We start from the raw sequence: 21352 nt of genomic DNA, 5'->3' as shown, positions 1-21352 counted from the left end.
AGGGGAGGGGAGGGAGAGGGGGGGTGGCAAAGAGGGGCCCACTGGCCAATGACCTTCTCTCTCTCTCTTAGCATTGCTCCAGATGGCCACATTGCCACTCTTAAACATCTATCTGCCTTTATTCCACTGATTCTCTGCACTCTTCCTCTCTTCCATAGTGCCACCCCTCATCCAGCCCTTCGACATCCCCTCTACCTCAGTGGGGAAGCTCATGTACATCGCCTGTGTGGTGTCATCTGGGGACATGCCCATACGCATCACCTGGCACAAAGACGGCCAGCTCATCGTGCCAGGCTCCGCCTCTGGCGTCGCAATAGAGACCAAAGAGTTCATGAGCTCCCTGCAAATCTCCAAGGTCACACTGAAGCACAACGGAAACTACACCTGCATCGCCAGCAATGCTGCTGCCACAGTCAGCTGGGAAAGACAGTTGATTGTTACCGGTGAGGGATTGAGCGAAGGAAAAACGGCGTAGCGATGATGAACTAAAACAGTTTATCTAATGTGAAGACTGAACTGAGAATTGTACGGCTATTGTAGTCACATTTACATTTTCTGCCTTTAACTATAAGATTTTTTTTATCTGTTACATTTCGGCATTTCGGTTAATTGGATCTTTTTGTTTCTCAGTGCCACCACGTTTTGTGGTGCAACCCAACAACCAGGATTGTATCTATGGAAAAGCTGGAGTCCTCAACTGCTCTGTGGAGGGTTACCCTCCTCCAAAAGTCATGTGGAAACATGCAAAAGGTAAAAACACCACATCATCCTGATGACATCGCAGTAATAACAAGGAAAAATGACAACAGTGACATACTGTACATTTGCTTTGTGTGTCCTGCAGGTGTAGGAAACCCCCAGCAGTACCATCCTGTCCCACTAACTGGCCGCATCCAGATCATGTCAAATGGCTCTCTGCTCATCCGACACGTTCTTGAGGACGACAGAGGGTACTACCTCTGTCAGGCCTCCAACGGTGTGGGATCAGACATCAGTAAAAGCATGATCCTTACTGTCAAGAGTGAGTGTCAATCAGTTTCTCTTTGGCGTGAATCCTCTTCCCTTCATAAGCACATCTCTTGGGTTGTACAGAGAGGAGTCTTAGCTTTGTGGAGAGGAATCGGCTCTTCTAAGATGCACTTTTGCCGCAGGCTAGTGTGGCCTCCACTGAACATGGCAATACCTCGTGTCTGTCCTGCACACCCTTAACTGGGGGTGTCTTTGCTATTGATTGATGTGTTTTGGCTGTCGGTCTGTGTGCTCCTGAATGTTTGGTGGGGAAAAGAGCTAGTGAATTAATGATGAGAACAAAACCACAGGAACCTCTTCAATCAATAATCTATGTCTAAAGAAGATAGGAGGAGGAAAAGAAAAAGAAAAAGTATGGGGAGAAGAGAAGAAGAAGAGGCAGACAGGGAGGAGGTAGTGTAAGCAGCCCGGTGGGGCTTGAAGCACGAAATGAAAATGGAGAGCGAAGGGCAGGAAGAGATGTCTATACATCTGTAATATATCATCAGTTTCCAATACCACTTCCCCAATCCTTCATCTTATTATTCCATGTCATACTATTCGTCACACTGACATGTGTCTGTGATTCTGTTCAGTTCCTGCCATGATCACAAGCCACCCCAACACCACCATGGCGAGGAAGGGCCAGACGAAGGAGCTAAACTGCACCGCGCGGGGCGAGCAGCCCATTATTATCCGCTGGGAGAGAGGGGACACAGTCATCGACGCAGAGAGAAACCCCCGTTACTCCATCACCATCAACAAGAAGGGGGATGAAGTCATCTCCACCCTAAAGGTCCGACACAGAATATCACACCCTGACCTCAGTTGAATGCCTTTACACCAAAACTGAGTGGGATTGTTTGATGCTGTGTAGATGTTGTGTTAATTTGCTCACTAATTAACATGTTATTTCTTGTTGTTTAGTGAACTTTAGAGGACGTGTAGGCACTTTTTTACCTTTAGAAACAGCCAAGCTAGCAGTTTCCTCCTGTTTTTAGTCTCCAGAAATGTTTTCAACTGTATATAAAACACTATACTTTTAATAGTAATTTGTGTCTGATGTGGTTTTTCCACCCAAAAAATTCATTATCTTGTAAACAAAATCTTTAAAATGACATCTAATAGTTCTCACTCATTAAAAATGCCAGACTCTATTAATATGCAAATATATTTCATATCATAAGTTCAAATGCAGGACACTAGATGTCTCTTATTTGACTGTAAAGTCCATTCTCAGTGTTTATGCACTGGGGATGTCAGGTTTACAAATCATACTTGTGTAGGATTAAGTCAAACTTCTGTAATTCTGTATTACTATGGAATCATTTGTGCCCCCTGCTGTTGTCTGTGTTCTGTATATTTTGTGGCACATTGTAAGCTTTTTTTCTGTTTGTGCTGATGCTCACAGCTAAACCCAGCTGAGCGGGGAGATTCTGTCTTCTTCTCCTGCCATGCCATCAACTCCTATGGAGAAGGTCGAGGGCTCATCCAACTCACTGTGCAAGGTATTTCAACAACATACTGTACATATCTCGCAAACGTCCTACAGATAGGCAGCCTCATGGTGAAAGGTTACAGAATGAGATGTCCAATGGTGGTGATGGTCCCATCCACACACAGAACCACCAGATCCCCCAGAGCTGGAAGTGAGGGAAGTGAAGGACAGGAGCATGAACCTGCGCTGGATCCAAAGGTTTGATGGCAACAGCATCATCACCAGCTATGACATTGAGTACAAGAACAAGTCAGGTAGGTATCCCAATAAACCTAAGGTTGACCTTTCACAGGAGATTGTAAAGGATTAAAAAAAAAAAAAAATCAAAAACCTGTCCATATTTAACAGACTCCTGGGATCACATGTACACAACAAGGAACATCTCCCCCACCAACAACCAGGCAAACATTGTAGAGTTGCACCCAGCCTGCGTTTACAGCATCCGCATGTACTCCTACAACAAGATTGGCCGCAGCCTTCCGAGCAAAGAGCTCACAATCAGCACTGAGGAAGCACGTACGTGATTGTTTTCTCCTCGAAATTTAACACTTCTGTTATTCTTGTGTCTTTCTTTTCTGTCAGTATTGAATGAGGCTATGCATATCTAAAGTAATACTTTATTGGACCTCAACAGCACCTGACGGGCCACCGATGGATGTAGTCCTCCAACCGATGACATCCCAGAGCATACGAGTTACATGGAGGGTAAAATCACTACTTTTTACTACTGACGGAGTCTATGATCACACAGTCCTTATTTCTGCAAATCACTTGAAATCACAAACTGAAATTGCCCCTCTGTCTAAACAATGGTTCATTTAAATATACACCAACTAAAAACAACCACTGAAAACTGACTAACTGTATATGACACATTTTGAGTTCAGGTGGACCTAAATGAGGAACGAATGTGAATTCACGCTTTTATTAACATTCAATAATTTTGTTTTTGTTTGTATATCTGCAGGTATTTCTGTACTTATTGCTGGCAAATTCCAAAATAAAACTTTTTTTTCTCCTTTCAGGCTCCTAAAAAGGAGCTGCAGAACGGGGTGATCCGAGGCTATCAGATCGGTTACAGAGAGAACGGTCCGGGGAGCAACGGCCAGTACAGCATCGTGGAGATGAAAGCTACGGGGGACAGTGAAGTGTACACCTTGGACAACCTTAAGAAGTTTGCCCAGTACGGGGTAGTGGTCCAGGCCTTCAACAGAGCTGGGACAGGCCCATCCAGTACTGAGATCAACGCCACCACGCTAGAAGATGGTAGGAAAAGTAGATGGCAAGATGAAGATGAAGGAGAGGAGACCGTGAGACTTAGTGTAGGAGGGAGCGTGGGAGGAAATGAGGGAGGGCAGTGAGACTTTGATTTGTCAAAAACACAAGTAATTTAGTCAGCACGATTTAAGCAACATAAATGAATGCAGAGAACATCCATATAGACATGTAGACACGCGTGCTCAAAACAAAATGGTCGAAATGAAATGAATTTTCAGCACATCCCCCATTATTCTCTCTACTTTAATTAGCACCCTCATTAGGCTGGTAGAGAGCGAGAGATGAACAAGGAAACCCATTACTCTCTAAATGTCTGCCCACTTTACTTCCTTTATTTCTTCCTCTCCTTTTCTTTACCTTCCTCTTCTTCCTGTCTGTTGCCCCCCTCTGTCTATTTTATGCGTTTTTATTTCTTATACTTTTCAATGGACCGTTCCTGTCTGAGTGGAGAGTAATGATAGACACCCAGAGTGATGGTAATTGCCCAAGCAGGTAGTCTGAAGCTGCCCCTACAACTGCAATTAGCTTACAGATGAACATTGTCTTCCTCCAGGTTTTATCCTCCACATCTCAGCTCACTCCACTCTCCTCATCTGCATTTTAACCCCTTAGATGTAGCTGTTTTACTATTCATGTTGCTATCCGGGTGCTCTTCCTACCCTCCATCAACCCCCCAGTACTTCTCCTCTCCTCTCTAAAAGCTCTGAGTGAACAAGGAGCTATTCAGAGCTAATTTGAGTTCATTTGACTGATTTATTTCAGCAGAGATTTTCTGTAGCTTGTGAGGTTGAGGTATCAATAATTATCAGAGCTTCAGCTGCCATGCTAGATTTGTCAGGGCCTCTGACCAATCATTTTGAACAAGTAGAAATGATTAATACAACCGTAATACTCATAGATTTGAACGATACAGCACTAACACGAACACTGTGCCCTTTCCAGTGCCCAGCGAGCCGCCGCAGAACGTGCGGGCAATCTCGGTGACATCGGACGAGGCGGTAATCACCTGGGCAGAGCCTCCACGGCTGACGCTGCACGGTGTGCTGAAAGGCTACCGGGTTGTGTTTTGGTCCCTCTTCCCTGACGGAGGTGGGTGCTGTGGGGGCCAGGCCCAGTGGCCGATGCAGAGTAATTATCACCTATCTCATTCTAAAATTCACCAACCCCCCCCTCCTCCTACTCACCTACCTCCGTCAGTGTTGCGAGTCAAAATGTGTTAATGTGAGTCCGCACCTTTCTCATAAAGCACTTTCAGTTCCCGTGTATCTTTGAATCTGTCCACGTTTGTCCTCGTTTCTATGTGCAAGGCTTAGATAGTTGTGACCATCGATGCCGACGATCGGTGACAGCACAGCGCAGAAGTTGAGTGTCTGTGTGTGTTGTTGTGATGTCTGTGCAACCCTGTCTCCTATAAAAAATATTTTCCATACAACAAATTGTGATTTGCTCAATATGACTGTAGAAATGTCCATCTATTATTTTTTTCATAAACATAAGAAGAGAGCGTTCATATAAATTAACTGGCATGTTTACTGCCAGTGCAAAATGTACAAACAGAACTACAGGTTGGTACCAAACTTCTGTGTCGCCAACCAAATTGGTTCAATACGATTGAAAAGATTTGTCATTCGGTAACAAATTTGGATACCACGCCTATAACCACGCCAACACGATTTCATTTTAACACGCATAACTTTTGCAACGCTTACGCAGGATTAAATCTCCTCAGTGAAGGTCAGTGCAACGTTTCCCACATAGAGGTTCTAATTGGGTGGCCCACCCATGTAGATAAAATAACTAATTTCTCTCTTTTCAAACTAATTTTTGGCCACATACTTATTACAAGACATTTGTAAATTGTAGCTACAGAAAATAACCTGCGTTACACTCTCCCTCAATATTTACCGTGATGTCTGATGTAATTGTCTTTTCCTTAAAACAGATTTTATTAAAGAGATTTAAAAAAAGTATTGTTCAGGAACTGGTATGAAAGTCGAGGTACTAGTATTAAAAATGTTTTAAACAAATTCCAACCCGATACAGAACATTCACTGTCAGTGTCAACATTTACTTTTACAGTAAAGTTTAGCCTAAAGAACATATAGAAAAGACCCTTTGCTGCTGCCATGTAATCCTGACAGTAATCACATTCCCTCCAAAACGTATTTGGCAAAGCAATTTAGTCACATATAAATGTGTCTTGTAGGAGACAAAGTTGGTCTGTGTTGCCCGTCTACATAACCACTCCTCTCTGCAACAACTTTTCCTTTCCTATTGTCCCTCAGAATGGGGAGAGATGCAGAATATCACCACCATACGTGAACAGGTGGAGCTGCGAAGGCTCGAGAAGTTCACCAACTACAGTGTCCAGGTGCTGGCCTACACGCAAGCAGGAGATGGGGTCCGCAGCAATGTCCTCTATATCCAAACCCGTGAAGATCGTAAGTTTAATTTATTTATTTGTTTATATGTAGAAAGTGTGCACAGTTGCCCACAGGGCTGTGGTTGAAAGGGTTTTGGAGATGGGAAATGGGAGGGAGGTCGATTTAAAAAAAGAAAAAAAAAAGGGTGCTGGGTTGTATCTCAAACCCATGACAAAAGCTCATTTATGCTGGGAAGCTCCATTAGCAGTGCTAATGAGAATTAAGAGGCTTTGGGTCGATGGCTCAGGGCTGAGGGAGGGCTGGCGGGAGACACTGGGGGGGGGGGGGGTGCTCTCTTGGAGCATATAGCATCTTGGAGTCAGCAGTCAGCCTGGGCCCGCACCCTCTCCACCCGCACTCTTGCCATAGGCATAGGGATTAACTTCCCTTGGATTAGAGAGAATTAATTTTGTGCTTACACCATTGGAGGCGGGATTACAGCCAGATCCATGTCTCTTTATAGAGGAGGAGGAGGGGCCTGTGGGCTGAAGATGCAGAGATAGAAAGATGACCACAGTCTATTCTTGGCTGACAACAAATAAGGAATCAAAAAATAATAGCGATGTCATAGCCAGCAATCTTTTGTTCTGAGCCAATTTAAAATGCACTGCTCGACTGGTATTTGTATTTATTTGAGTGTATTTGCAATTTACTGTGACATGTCCCCTTCTGATTGGCACAGTAGTGCATAATGTATTTATGTAGATGGGCTGTTCGCTCCTCATCATCACTTGGGTCGTGCTGGCTGTGTGGCAGGCTGTCTGTCTGTCTGTCTGGAGTCCTGGGCAGATTTTGGGCACCAGATGGGACTTAAATCCCCCCCCCTCCCTCTCTTACTGCCACTCCTACTTTGACATGGCGGTCCAGTTATGATAATGATGACTGCCTCCTCTGCTCCTCCCCACTGCCGCCGCCACCATCAACACTCCCACAGGAACTGCACCGATCATTCTCACCATTCTTTCATCCCTGCCTCCCTCTTTTTGAAACCTCCCTAGCTACAGCTATCCTTTCTGAGCTGGTGTTGTTTCCACCCCTGCTCATGTCATGTGTAGGGTGAAGGAGTCTGAGGGTATAAAGCGGGTTGAGTGACTGGATCGGGGGGCCTCACAGAAGAAAAAGAAGAATTGGGGGATGGATTTACAGGGCTAAGTCTTACACTGTGGTAGCCTCCTTCTGTGGACCCCAGATGAGGCCCACTGTCAGGCTGGAGCTATATTTATGGCGGGGATTGAATGGGCGTGATAGTGTGAACCCTATACTGTAAGACCAATGTTACAAAAGCATCATTGTTCACCTTCCACAGTGTCCTGATGTGTTTTTGTCAAGTGTGCATCCTTCTTTAAACCCCTCTCGTGCCTTTATCTTGTAATCAGAGCATTAAGTGGTGTCCGGTGCCGAGCTGAAGTGGCTAACAGGGGATCAGACACTAATGTCTAATCTGCTTGTGGGTCTGAGGGTTAAGAGTACTCTGGGTGTCACAGAGTCAGAACTGCTGACCAATGTCTGAGTGAACATATGTCACGGCCGTCCACCCAAAGGGACTTCTTCCAAGTCCTTCCCAGAGCAGCTTAGAGCAGGATAAGACCACCAATCTGCAAACAAGCCTGCTCACTTTAATAGGCATCCAACACTCAGCGAGCGCGCGCACTCGCACAAACACACACACACACACACACACACACACACACACACACACACACACACACACACACACACACACACACACACACACACACACACACACACACACACACACACACACACACACACTGCTGATGTTGCTAAGGGTTTTTTTGTTGGGTTTTTGTAGTTCCTGGTCCACCAGCTGGCATCAAGGCAGTTCCCTCGTCTCCGAGCAGTGTGGTTGTGTCCTGGTTACCTCCTCAAAAACCAAATGGTGTTATCCGCAAGTACACCATCTACTGCTCCAGTCCCGGATCATTACAGCCGGTAAGTCCTTCCTCTGTGGGCGTGACTCATTAGGGGCCAGTGGAAAATGTTTAACTTGATAAAAATCTGCCAATGGAGCTGATTCATTTCTAAACACCATTATTAATTGCACCTGTATGTGTGTGTGTGTGCATCTTTCCGCATTTCTCTCTTTCACTGTGTTTGCACCATCGCTTTATTTCCTGCCCTCCCAGATGAACAGATGAGGTTGTCTTGGCAACGTGATGAGACGTAGATATGCAAATGAGGCGGGGAACAAGCTCACACATGCACACTGCCGCATCAGAAACACACACACACACACACACACACACACACACACACACACACATACAGAGAGAGAGAGAGAGAGAGAAACATCGCAATTCAACATTTTCTATTTATACACGTACGTGCAGCATTTCAATTGTGGTTAGATCATGTGCACACAAACACCAGCGCACGGTGAAGTCTGATATCAGGCTAGAATCTCACTTTCTTATTATTCACAAATACTCCTCCCTCTCTGTGCATGAGTGCCATGTAAATGAGCACGGGCAGGGAGGAGGGAGAGGGAGAGGGAGAGGAGGTTGAGAGAGAGAAAAAGAGACACACCATTAGAGGTAGGGAGAGACCGAGGGGAAATGAGAGGAAAAGAGAGGGATGAGGGAGAGAAGGGGAGAGGGGGAGACAGGCAGGGTGGAAGGGAGGAGCAGGGGAGGGTATCAGTCACATTGAGATGAGAGTGCTTTTGTCCGTCTTTTCATTATCTCCCCGTATCACTCCCTGGATCACCACAACACCACCACGATGCTGGAGGAATGTTCGAACCCCCTGCACACACACACACACACACACACACACACACACACACACACACACACACACACACACACACACACACACACACACACACACACACACACACACACACACACACACACACACACACACACACACACACACACACCTCTGCCCCCCCCATCCTCTCCTCTCCACTGAGCTAGACGGAGAGGGATAGAGGAAAAGAGGGAAAAGCTGGAAAAGCAAATGGTGAAGGAATTGAAGATGAACACAGCGATGAACAGATTAAAGAGATAGAACGAGAGGATCATCCTGACAGACCACGGTGTTTTTCTGCGTGCGGTGTTATGTGTGTTTTTGTGTGCCTGCAGGTGCATGTGTTCCTTCTCAGAGAGTTTGGTGTTTTGGAGGGGGAAAAAATACATCCACAGGAAACAAAAACAGTCATTTAATCCATTTAATCCGGGTCTAAAATAATGTTATATTTTGCGGTCGGTAATTTATAGTCAAATATATTGAATGGTCTAATCTGTCTTGTTCCAAAATACGAACAATAAAAGGCCAAAAGCACACTCAATCAGGATGCTATATAAATATTATCTCATTTTAATATATTTTAATTATCAAATTGTTAAATGCAATTGCCACATTAATTTGAACTATGGAATATAACACTTAATTTGTCCTGCAAAATGCTGCCACTAACTCAAAACATTTAACTTTTGTCAAAATAATATTAAAAACCAAATGGGTGCAGATGTGATATTTCCCTTCATTGTTGTTTGAGTCAAGACAGTCAAACTCCTCTATGGTTTCAGAATTAATGCCAGCAATCACCTGAGTGACCGTATTTACTATCACGTAACTCTGTAATTGTTCAAATCAATGAGTTCACAACACAATCCACATGAACACAAAAGTGGAATCCATAAATAGGTCATTCATAGCTGAGAAAACAAAGCATGAACGATTGAACAGGTGGCCAATTTCACAAATAATTCCGTATCGGCGTATAGGTTTTCCAATATAAAAACATTTTACAGATAATAATGCGGAAAAAGATGCTTGTGGTCATTTCTAAATTGTTCCAATTTTTATTTTTTTTTATTTTTAAAGTTATTTGAAATTATTACAATCCCATCAGAGTTCGCTGTTTCAGAGGACTGATGTCATTTTTGGACAAAGTTGTTTTATCATTAAACTGTAAAATATCCTGCCTCCATTAGATATCTTTGTCACAAGTGTTTGATAATCACATTTCAATCAATATATCGATATTGGAATGATTTACTTCTTAATATTGGTTTCTGTACCGGCACCCAAATCCAGTATCAGCTGGGCTCTCAAGAACCAGCGAGGCCTTAATTTGTAAATTAAAAAAAAACAACTAAGTATAATATCATTAATCATAAAGCAAAAAAGTTTAAGAAGTTTAAAACAGTGTTTAGCTTTCCCTTCATTGTTTTTCAGTGCAAGCTTAAGTTTTTCATTGTTTCCAGATACTGACATGACTCTGGACACTTAGTAAGAACAGGAAAACCTTTTTTACGGAGAAGATTCTGATACGTCACAACAGGAGAAGCAGATGAAACAAATGATGTCTGAGCTCCATTTAAACACTTGAGGAGAACTTAATGTTTAATGCTTAATGCTTAACCTTTTCTTACTTTGTTTTCTTTCAATGCACATTTGAGCTCTATAACTTGGAACATTTCTTTAGTCTGGTAGAGTTCTTACCGCCTGTCCATGTTACTGTGACCACATTTTGCTAACATGACATTGCGTGCCCTCTGTCACAGGCACCCAGCGAGTACGAGGCCAACCCAGAGATGCTCTTCTACCGTATCACGCACCTTTCCCGTGGTAAACAGTACCACATCTGGGCTGCAGCCGTGACAACTGCCGGCCGCGGCAACATCAGCTCTAAGGTCACAGTGGAGCCTGCTGGGAAAGGTGGGTCCTCCGGGCAAGGAGAAGGGTAAAAAGACTTGTGCAAAGGTTATTAAGCAGAGTGTTTTAAAGATGGCTATGAACCCGGCAACGTGATCTCCAGTACACCGATCGCTTTCATCACTCTCTCTCCTTCTCTCTCTGACTGCGCTCTCCGCTATTGATTGACAGCCATAGTATTGATTGAGCAGTGGCTGTGTTGCAAGAAACACTGTTGTTAATTATGTGGTGATGAACAGGGCCTATCCAGTAAAATGACCCTTGGGGAGCAAGGTAGCGGGCGAGAATCGATAGAGGGGAGGATCTATGGAGAAAAGATAGACTGACACTAAGAGGTTTGAGGAGGGGCTTCACTAAAGCGCTACAGCTTTTTATTCATTCAGCAGAAAGACGAGGCCTTTCCCCTCAGGCAAGCTGGGCCAAAGAGCAGACAGACGACCTTAACATAACTTAGGGATTTTTATTTTGTCTTGGTGTATTTATTATAAGAGTTTGTTTCAAAGATTTAAGTTAATCATACATTTTTTGTGTCCTTATGTGCAGTCCCAGCTAAGATCCTGTCCTTCGGCGGCACAGTGACCACACCCTGGATGAAGGAAGTGCGTCTGCCCTGTAGCTCAGTGGGAGAGCCCGCCCCCACGATCAAATGGACCAAAGACAGGTCAGAGCTCATCACGCACCATTTATAAGTCCGAATCAGGACTTGCTTATGCGCATGCTGCTGCTTTTGAGGGGTGAAAAAAAACACAGACAAGACTGTTAACTACCTGACTGTTCTTTATCAGTGAGGACTCTGCCATTCCTGTGACGGCTGACAGTCAGCGGCAGATCTTATCCAACGGCACACTGGTGCTGCGCTCAGTCAAAGCAGAGGACTCTGGGTACTACACCTGTACGGCCACGAACACCCTCGGCTTTGACACCATCATAGTCAATCTGGTGGTGCAAGGTGAGCAGAAACAGAAGATTTTAGTTGAGTGGAACAGAGCGCCTGTTTGTTTTGTGGCGTTTCTGCTCTCTTGCTGATTCACTGTCTGCGTGTACATCTAGTTCCTCCTGACCAGCCTCGTCTGACTGTCTCCACCACCTCCACCTCCTCCATCACCCTGGCCTGGATCCCTGGAGACAACGGAGGAAGCTCCATCAGAGGTAATCCCCTGACTAGCCTGCCCACCTCCTCAGTGAGCTTCGCTCTCTTACTGTCAGTTGTACAATGAGCTTATGTTTCTGGGTAAAAAGTTAGAGTTGACGGTGGATAATTGCAGCTGACTGTTGCCCCCTGGTGTCCGACAGATGCAGTGAGGCTCCTTCAGAGTACGCTTTGTTTGTGAAGTACTTGTGTTTGACATCAAGCTGTGCTGTGTGACTGCAGGATTCGTGCTGCAATATTCTGTGGACAACACAGAGGAGTGGAGGGACGTGTTCATCAGCTCCAGCGAACGCTCCTTCAGGTTGGACAATCTCCGCTGCGGGACCTGGTACAAGGTCAAGTTGGCCGCCAAGAACAGCGTGGGCTCAGGGCGCATCAGCGAGATCATTGAGGCCAAGACGCACGGAAGAGGTGAGGGGTGGAAGCAAGATGGCTGCAGTGAAGCTGGAAAACAAGTGAAGAAGCATTAAACAGACCTTTTCTTAACAATTTCTTATTTCAACGGTATAACGACCGACGCTCGGTCTGTTTCTTTCTTGGCCGATTTTGACAAATCTGACTTTTGCATTTTCTATCCTTAATTTCAGTTTTTATGTCATTATGAATGGAGCCTTGCATATATTTGTTCTGTGTGTCTCTCCTCCAGAGCCCGTGTTCAACAAAGACCAGCCGCTGCTCACCCACATCAACTCCACTCACGCAGGGCTCAACCTGCAGGGCTGGACCAGCGGCGGCTGCCCCATCACTGACCTCATGTTGGACTTCAGGCCCAAAGGCACCTGGGCCTGGCAGAGCCTCAAGGCCAACTCCACCACTCAGCTCTTCCTCAGCGAGCTGCGCGAGGCCACCTGGTACGAGCTCAAAATGAAGGCCTGCAACAGCGCCGGGTGTGGCAACCAGAGCTCCCAGTTCGCTACGACCGACTACGATGGCAGTAAGTGTGTCCTACATTTTTATCATATGCTATATTCCTGACTTTTTGGACATTTATCAAATTTTTCCCCTCCTCTTCCTCTCATTAGGCACAATCCCTCCAATCAAATCAGCCCGTGGAGAGGGGGATGATGTGAAAAAGCTCTTCTCCATTGGCTCTCCTGTCATCCTGATTACTCTGGGAGTTGCTTTGCTTTTTATCATCCGGAAGAAACGCAAGGAGAAGAGACTGAAACGACTTAGAGGTAAGAAAAAGAAAAGTAAAATGACTGTGTTTTATGCATTAATATATCAGAGTGTATCAAGTAAAAATGATTATCCTCACAGCCAACTGTAATCTAATTATGATATTGTCTTCTTACAGATGCTAAGAGCCTTGCTGAGATGCTTATCAGGTAAGAGTTATCTAGATTAAGTGTTAGGATTACTGTAAAAAAAAGGAGGTGATATTTCACATCAGTCAGCCTCATACATTTTTGGAATAGCCTTTCATTAGACTTATTATGCGTGTCATATCTGTGTGTGTGTGTGTGTGTGTGTGTGTGTGTAGCAAGAACAATCGTAGTATAGACACGCCGGTGAAAGGCCCTCCTCAAGGTCCGAGGCTCCATATTGACATCCCACGTGTTCAGCTACTCATCGAGGACAAGGAGGGCATCAAGCAGATAGGCAAGTCTCCACCCAGGGACATTCATAGTGGCATTTTTAGAAGCCTGTATTATTATAATTTTAGCATTTTCATCCAACTGTTTTATTTCCTGAATATTTTTACTGCAACAGGAGAAGACAAAGCAGCTGTGCCGGTGACAGACACGGAGTTCAGCCAATCAGTGAATCCCCAGAACTTCTGCACAGGCGTGTCTCTGCATCACCAAGCCCTTATCCAGAACTCGGGGCCTTTGATTGACATGTCAGACATCCGCCCTGGCACGAGTAAGTTTGTGATTCCTTTCAAGTAAATACTGGTATCATAAATGTTACAGCTTTCTGGTAAATAGCTCAAGCGTGTAAACCAAGTGTGAAATCTTTGATGCCCGACTGAGTTGCATCTGGACTCACACAAACTTACATGTGAAGATAATGAGACAGTTGAAGACACTAAAGGCATCTAGACGTGTGCCCCCGTAATACCCCGCTGTCCTCTGATCTCTGTGACGTCCCTCAGACCCAGTGTCCAGGAAGAGCATAAAATCAGCTCACAGCTCCAGGAACAGATACTCCAGCCAGTGGACGCTGAGCCGGCCCAGTCAGAGCCAGTCAACAGCCTCGGCGCGAACTCTGACCTCAGACTGGCGGACGATGGGCTCTCACGGCATCACCGCCACCGAGAGCGACAGCTACAGCGCCAGCCTCTCCCAAGACACAGGTGGGTCAATCCCAGCCAGTAAACACTGACACAGTGACATTAAGATTTCATCCTATGTATCGTACATACGTCATGACTTGCATTCTCACATCACTAAATCGGAGGCCAGCTAAAGAAACTGAGAACTGAGAACCTACTGAGACGTTTTGTACACCACCAGCCAAAATTTAACTTGAGCTCTTTTCGGATGCATCAGCAAAGTTAATTGCTGACACACCTTCTTTTTGTTTTTCCAGATAAGGGTCGGAATAGCATGGTGTCGACAGAGAGCGCCTCCTCCACCTACGAGGAGCTGGCCCGGGCCTACGAGCACGCCAAGCTGGAGGAGCACCTGCAGCACGCCAAGTTTACCATCACGGAGTGTTTCATCTCCGACAGCTCGTCCGACCAAATGACAACGGGCACCAACGACCCGGCGGACAGCATGACCTCCCTCAGCACGCCGTCTGAACCGGGCATCTGCCGCTTCACCGCCTCACCACCCAAACCGCAGGACTATGACCGCGGTAAAAATGTGGCTGTGCCCATTCCCCACCGCGCTAACAAAAGTAAGTATGAAAGATGGGAGCCATGTGGGGACATTATTGCAGGAACTCCTCCTTTCATTTGATATAGCAATTATGATAATAAGGCTTGGTGATAAAACAATAATAAATAAAAAAGATAAAAAAGATTGAGATATCATTTTTCCTTCATGGAAATATTATAAAACATCTGATAAATAGAATTTATAATCATTTCCACACTTGGATAACATGGACAGAAATTATTTGGTTGGTGCTAAATTGGATCAGTTCTCAACTCTACGGCTGTGACTGATGCCTAACCGGACAAATCACTGCAACGTAGTAGTGTCCCTCCCGCTCATCCTATCATGGACTGCACAAGTTAGGCATCACGGTGAGAGATGAATTCAGGCCAGGAAGTGACCATGGCTGAGAGTAAGCTTCAAGTAGCAGCGGAATAAAAAATATAATTTAAATAGGCGTTATAAAGAAAGAGCAGCACCCGTGACCAGCTTGGAGGACAAAAGCATCATCAACAAGAAAAAAAAAAAAAATCGGTCAACTTCAGTAGTTTGCAGATTTTCAGATTTTCAATCCAACAAAAAAAACAGAGCAGTGTGCACCACAAACTCATTTCATTATTTGAAACAGTATAACCTGTTAGAAGACACAGAAAGTAATACATTACAGTCATATTACAGTGGAAGAAATTATAGTGTAAGTAGATACTCAACAAGCACCAGGCAAGCACCCACCGCGATTACCAGGCAGCGAACTATCGTATCAGCATCATCTTGCACCATGTCTTACGACTGATATAATTCTTTTTTTTGCCATATCGCCCAAACCCATGTGACAATACATGCTGTTTGTTCTCTTTTTTTCTGCACTGAGTTCACATGCAGTACAACGCACTTCAGATTCTTGATTCCTCCCTGTATGTATTGTAGGTCAGCAAGAAGAAGACACACAAGACCGAGAGTAGCAAATAAGACAGTGACTGCTAATGCAAGAGTAGGGACACAAAAAAGGACCAATGCGAAGGGCTGGACTGGAAGCCAAAGAGAAAACAATAATAAACAAATACAAACATCACGGGGATAAACTGGTGTTCATGTGAGTTAGTGTAGGAATATACCAGAGAAAAAGTTTTCATTACACAATCATTTTGGCAGACAAATGTGTAAATTACTCACCACGTATGATTAAATCTGAATCTGAAATTATTTTATACCACCAGCAAACAATAGGCTTAAGCTACACAAGCAATCAAGGTGCTGAGTTTTTTCACCGAACATGAAATATGAGATCAAAAGCACCAAGTCGTGTGTTATATGAATTTAAGACTCATTACGCAAGCGGTCAAACAAATGTAATTTAAATTTAAAATGGTCAAACTGTGCGGTCTGGTCCTGACTCTTCTGTCGTCGCCGTCGTCCTCAGGTGAATTCTGCAATCTACCCCTCTACATGAAGACAGACCCGTTTTTCCGCAAGCAAGGGGAGCTGCATGACCCATGTCCAGCTGTGCCGCCGCGGGAAGCCTCAATCCGCAGCCTGACGCAGCGGGCGTATCACACCCAGGGCCGTCACAAGACTCTAGACCCGGCCAAGCAGCAGGCCCTGACGCTGGGCCACTCTGGGCTGGGCAGCTTGGGTGCGAGCTCAGGCACTGCCACCTTGCCTCAAAGGACTCTCACCATGCCCAGCTCCAACAATGCAGCAACGGCTTCCACTTCCAGCACGAGCAGCAACCCCACCAACAGTAACAAGGTGGGGGGCTCCAGAGACTCGCTGCTCGAGAGCAGCTCCTCTGCACTGGGGAGACTGCAGAAACAGAGTGTGGGGGCCTACTCCAAGTCATACACGCTGGTGTAGTCCTTTCTCCTGCACAGACTTGCACTGCTGTCCCACTCCTCAGCCAGCCCCACTCTGGCACTCTTCAGTCTGGGCCAGAACGGGCATGCAGCCATCTTTGTTTAAACCCAACTAATGGTGAACTGCCCTGCATCCTGTCTAATGTTCCTCGGGAAAGGTGTTCTCCCAGACAGGGACCCAGCTAACCCTACTTTTCATGTTCACGTGGGACGCTATAAAAGAACTACTAACTCCAACTAACAATTTCAAGCCGGCTGGTGCTCAGCTATCGCAGGAGTTGCGCAGCAAAAGAAAAAAGAAAAAAAAAAAACAGGAAAAAAAAAAAAGAAAAAAGAAAAAACAGGAAGTGATTTCTGTGGTCATTTGGAAATATTGACTATAACTGAGGAGCTAAAAGCTCTGTGTTTATGATGATGAAGACTACAATAGCCAGTATGAAGCTGTGTGGCCATCCTGTCTCTCATACGCACACGCATACTGTCCTCCATAGTTTGAGTATTTATGTCAATTTGCAAGACTTCCAGTTGAGTTCCCTATTCTTACTGTATCTTTCACCCTCTTTGTGTCTCTTAAAGTCCCAAATTGCGATTGGCAGATTCTCTCTTAATGGTGATTCCAAAAGAAATGATTCAGGTTCACTTCCAAGAAACTTCTATCGCATCAACATTCTCCACACATCGCTCTATCTAAAGCCGAACAGCGTCGAACTTTTCAAACAAATCATGACAACCCAAATGAACCAGCTAAGTTCTCACCTTACAAATAGAGAATATTTGGTATTATAAAGAATTTACATATATATTTCTATGTAGGTATATTATTGACATTTAAGTGAAATTATGACAAAGTATAAAATGTATGCACTACAATAGTGTAGTAGTATATACAGCAATTTAATGTCAAATTTTAAGAATGAGACAATCGCTCAATCATGAAATTTAAAAGAAGAGAAATAAAAAAAATAAAAAAAGAAGGTTGGATTAAGGAAAGAAAATGTTTAGTATATATACGGGATGTTCTGTATGTTACTGTATGTAGGCCCAACTGACAGGAGAGTGTTTCGCTCTCGTGTGGACAGAGAGTGGCGCTTTCCAAGCCCGGTGTCAAGATGGGAGAAAGCAAGATAGGCGACTGAACGCTGGGTGAACGCCTACTTGGCTGTTGTGTGTTTGGTGGAAACAATCGTGACACAAGGCCTTCGAGGATTTCTGTAATAGTATTTCAAGTCGAACTGGTGAGGATATAGGCCGTTTGACTATTTATTAAATTTGTCGTGAGCCTGAATGGTTGGTAAACATAATAACGTTCAGAAACCAAATCAGTGTCTCAGAGGATCCCCAAATAAGTTTTATGCCAGGAGAAGGTTTGCTGCAAAGTGGTTACAGACTTCAGTCATTCGACAGTATTAAGGCATCTCTTTGTGGTTTGGGTGGCAGAGACTGACGGGAACAGATAGAGTATCGCCGCCTTCCAGTCAGCTGTGCCGCTCAGCCGATCTTAGCTCTTCAAAGTCACAGAGATAGACAGCTAGCTGAAGGAATCCCAGTCATGATGTGAATGAAGTCAAATAATTTAAATGTCAAGAGATGTTATATGTCAGGGAGTTCAGTTTTGAAAATTATATAATGTTCACTCAATTGATATCTTTGTTGTTGTCCTGTCTGAAGTACTGTAAATGTCCCACTTTCTTTACACCCCTCCATTTTGCGCTGATGTACATTCACACAAGAACCTATTGGAATGTCTTTTTCAAGCATCTCCACGATAGTGTTTTGTGGTTTATATTTATTTTTCCATTTGCTTTGTTTTCTTGTTTGTTTGTTTAGGGGAGGGGAATATGTTTGTTCAGTTTATTTTTTGATTTTGAAATATTCATTTTAATTTATTAATTTTTGTTTTTTTGTCAAATTGTTTTTGGGTTCCAGAGGTCAAACAGTACTAAGCTATGTGGCCTGTGGCTAAAACTCGTTCAGCCAAGCGAAATCAGGGACTCGTAGCTCTTTTTTGGTCACACAAACTACTATTGTATTGTGTATATACTGGACTGGAGTCGGACTGTAAAACCTGGATCATTCAGGCTCCCGTCATTTCCCCCCGTTCAGAGGAATTAAAGTAAAAAATTCACCACCCTAACCATACTAGATCCATCATCTCTACCTTTGTCAGTGTTGTTTATAGATTAAGTCTTGTACATAAAACACAGTTTTGTATGAAGAGCTATTTTCGTCAGAATAAATCAGGGGACACATCAGGGTTGAATGCCCCAGTTTCAAAATTGAAATAGTATCAAAAATAAAATATTTTACTTCTGAAATGGGCAAAAAACATTTTTCTTTCCCTTTATGTTTTTGATACTAATTTGTTGAATTTTTATTCTTTTTTAAAAGTCTTTTGATGTTGTCATTTGTCCTGTTTACTTTTTTATTATCATTATTTTGTATTTTGTTCATCCTCAAAAAAAGTCATTGCATGCTTGCTAAAAGGGAAACATTGAAGGAAAAAATGTATGAAAATCAAAAACTTAAAAAAAAAAAAAATGTTGAGGGTATCCCAAACATTTGTTTGAGTTGCTTGTTATAGCAATTGCTTGTGTTCAAAGGTACATTTTCTATGAAAAGAAAGCAAAAACTAAAAAGATCATTCTAACACCTTGTGCAATAAAGCTATCTTTCATACGTCACGGCTTCTGTTATTATCAACAGGTTTGTTTGCAGACTGTTTGAATTAACATTCATATTGAATTAACAGACAAACAGACAAAACCGGGTGTCAATCAGGGAAAAGCCTGAGATGCATTTTAGTGTTGTACTTATTTAAGTTTGCGCTAATTTATATATTGTTAGTTAGTTTAATCTGCAGCAATGCATCATATTCTATGATACATCATATATTTGTGTCAATTCTGTTCTGTGACGAGGCATTTTCCAGGAGATTTTTGAAACCAATAAATGAACCTTTTCTCCTTTAGTTTAGCAGAAAAATTCACATTAAAAATCACAGAATTCTGAGAGATAGTTTTCACTGGACAAGGAGGGCATGAACATTTTTATTCTTGAAATAACTAAAGCTGTGAGACAAATGTAGTGGAGTAAATACAATATTTGCCTCTGAAATGTGTTGGAGTGGAAGGATAACGTTGCATGTTATGGAAATACTCAAGTAAATTATAAATACATAAAAGTCCTACTTCAGTATAGGACTTAAGAAAATGTATGTCATTGCATTCCACTTTTGTCCATATAAGGTTCGGACACGTGAGACACAGATCTCAAAAGAAATATATACAGCTCCCAGCACAACACTTCGCGCACACACACACACACACGCACGCACGCACGCACACACGCACACACACACACAGTTTGGAATACAGACTTTCTTGTATAAGTTTTATTGAAGTCTTGGGCCATGACTAAAATACCACTAATGACATCACTATGACATCATCTGGGTTGTTTCCCCCAACTTCACAAAGCTCCTCAAGATGGAAGGAAAAGTGTTAACAAGCTCCTCGTGACATGGAAACTGAAATACATATATAATATCAAGCCCTACTAAATACGAGTACAGAAAGCCACACTTACATGTAGAGAGGACAGATAAGGGAGTTATAGAATTTACAAAGTCATGACTGTGCCGCCCTTAACGTTTAATGATAGATGCTGTAAAACATACAGTCATACTTATAGCCCTTGAAAATACTTTACACACCATGTCTATCTGTGAAAGGAATAATAATCACGTAAGAAACATATACAAAATACACACACACACACACACACACAAGTGGCTGGGTACTGGCTCTTAGCAAAGCCAGATTTACACAATAAACTATGATAAAATAGCAACCACCAACAGTGTTATTTACTCACAAAGTATACAGGAGCATTATACAAACAGCAACGACCACTAACAGAGTTGGTATTCAGACAACGCAAAGGCATCAAACTAGCAGTTGATAATCATGTCTATAATAATGTACATTTAGGCCTACAGTACAGTGGCATCCTACGTATAGTTTACTTTCTTATTTTTCTATTCCTGGTATTTTTATTAAATATTAACCCTTTTAACCGTTAGAGACCCAGCAGTCTTTCTGGGGTTTTTTTTTTTAGGAGGGGCAGAGGATCTTTAGAGGGAGACAGCAAAGTAAAGAAAGCAACAGTAAATGTCAATGTAAAAGTGGTAAACAATATCTGAACAAAGGGAACCTGAAGATATTTTTTGCAGCTCAGCAGTGTGTGTCAAGATATTCAGCCTCCTTCCTGACGAGCAAGCATGACCTGGTTGGTACCAGTATGACACCAGTATTTCCTTTATGGCTTTAAAACTGTGCAGCCACAGACTAAAAGACAGTAATGCCGACGGCAGGTCTCTGAGGGCTCATGTCCTTTTATGCCTCATGTAAAGCACCTTCATATGCAGTGGTGCATTACATGTGCTCCATAAATAAAGTTGCCTTACCTTGTTAGCGGCAAGCTCCTCCTCTCCTCCTCTCCTCCTCTCCTCCAGCTTGATAAAGTTAACTCCCGTGCTGTCTTGCTACTAAAAACGTCATTTCTGGCCAGGCTGAAGTTTGGAACCTAAGATCCACTATTAACCCCTTTATTGAAATCAAAATATCATT

General features: G+C 43.5%; 1 protein-coding gene across 2 annotated transcripts in view; it reads left to right on the top strand.

The window, feature by feature from the left end:
• Window positions 1-19405, top strand: part of LOC138622034 (cell adhesion molecule DSCAML1-like) — a 53531-nt gene extending 34126 nt beyond the window's left edge. Inside the window, exons 9-33 of one of the 2 annotated variants that reach the window (XM_069700473.1) lie at window positions 159-443; window positions 631-750; window positions 845-1021; window positions 1605-1804; window positions 2420-2516; window positions 2632-2760; window positions 2855-3022; window positions 3141-3211; window positions 3532-3772; window positions 4727-4873; window positions 6070-6225; window positions 8021-8160; window positions 10743-10896; window positions 11437-11554; window positions 11679-11842; window positions 11944-12042; window positions 12266-12454; window positions 12690-12977; window positions 13066-13221; window positions 13341-13371; window positions 13527-13645; window positions 13757-13909; window positions 14142-14342; window positions 14579-14890; window positions 16292-19405. In XM_069700473.1, coding sequence (XP_069556574.1) covers window positions 159-443; window positions 631-750; window positions 845-1021; window positions 1605-1804; window positions 2420-2516; window positions 2632-2760; window positions 2855-3022; window positions 3141-3211; window positions 3532-3772; window positions 4727-4873; window positions 6070-6225; window positions 8021-8160; window positions 10743-10896; window positions 11437-11554; window positions 11679-11842; window positions 11944-12042; window positions 12266-12454; window positions 12690-12977; window positions 13066-13221; window positions 13341-13371; window positions 13527-13645; window positions 13757-13909; window positions 14142-14342; window positions 14579-14890; window positions 16292-16725 — 4349 coding nt within the window. In that variant the 3' untranslated portion in view covers window positions 16726-19405. Of the gene's footprint in view, window positions 1-158; window positions 444-630; window positions 751-844; window positions 1022-1604; window positions 1805-2419; window positions 2517-2631; window positions 2761-2854; window positions 3023-3140; window positions 3212-3531; window positions 3773-4726; window positions 4913-6069; window positions 6226-8020; window positions 8161-10742; window positions 10897-11436; window positions 11555-11678; window positions 11843-11943; window positions 12043-12265; window positions 12455-12689; window positions 12978-13065; window positions 13222-13340; window positions 13372-13526; window positions 13646-13756; window positions 13910-14141; window positions 14343-14578; window positions 14891-16291 lie in introns of both variants that reach the window. The other variant, XM_069700474.1, reaches the window with a different exon arrangement.
• The last annotated feature ends 1947 nt before the right edge of the window (window positions 19406-21352 follow it).

This window comes from Brachyistius frenatus, unplaced genomic scaffold (genome assembly GCF_029030835.1).
Source record: "Brachyistius frenatus isolate BFR_SWC_R1_liver_20210118 unplaced genomic scaffold, ASM2903083v1 Contig_34, whole genome shotgun sequence".
Classification (NCBI taxonomy): Eukaryota; Metazoa; Chordata; class Actinopteri; family Embiotocidae; genus Brachyistius; species Brachyistius frenatus.
Note: the sequence above shows the minus strand (reverse complement) of the source record. Positions and strands in the feature narration are given on the sequence as shown.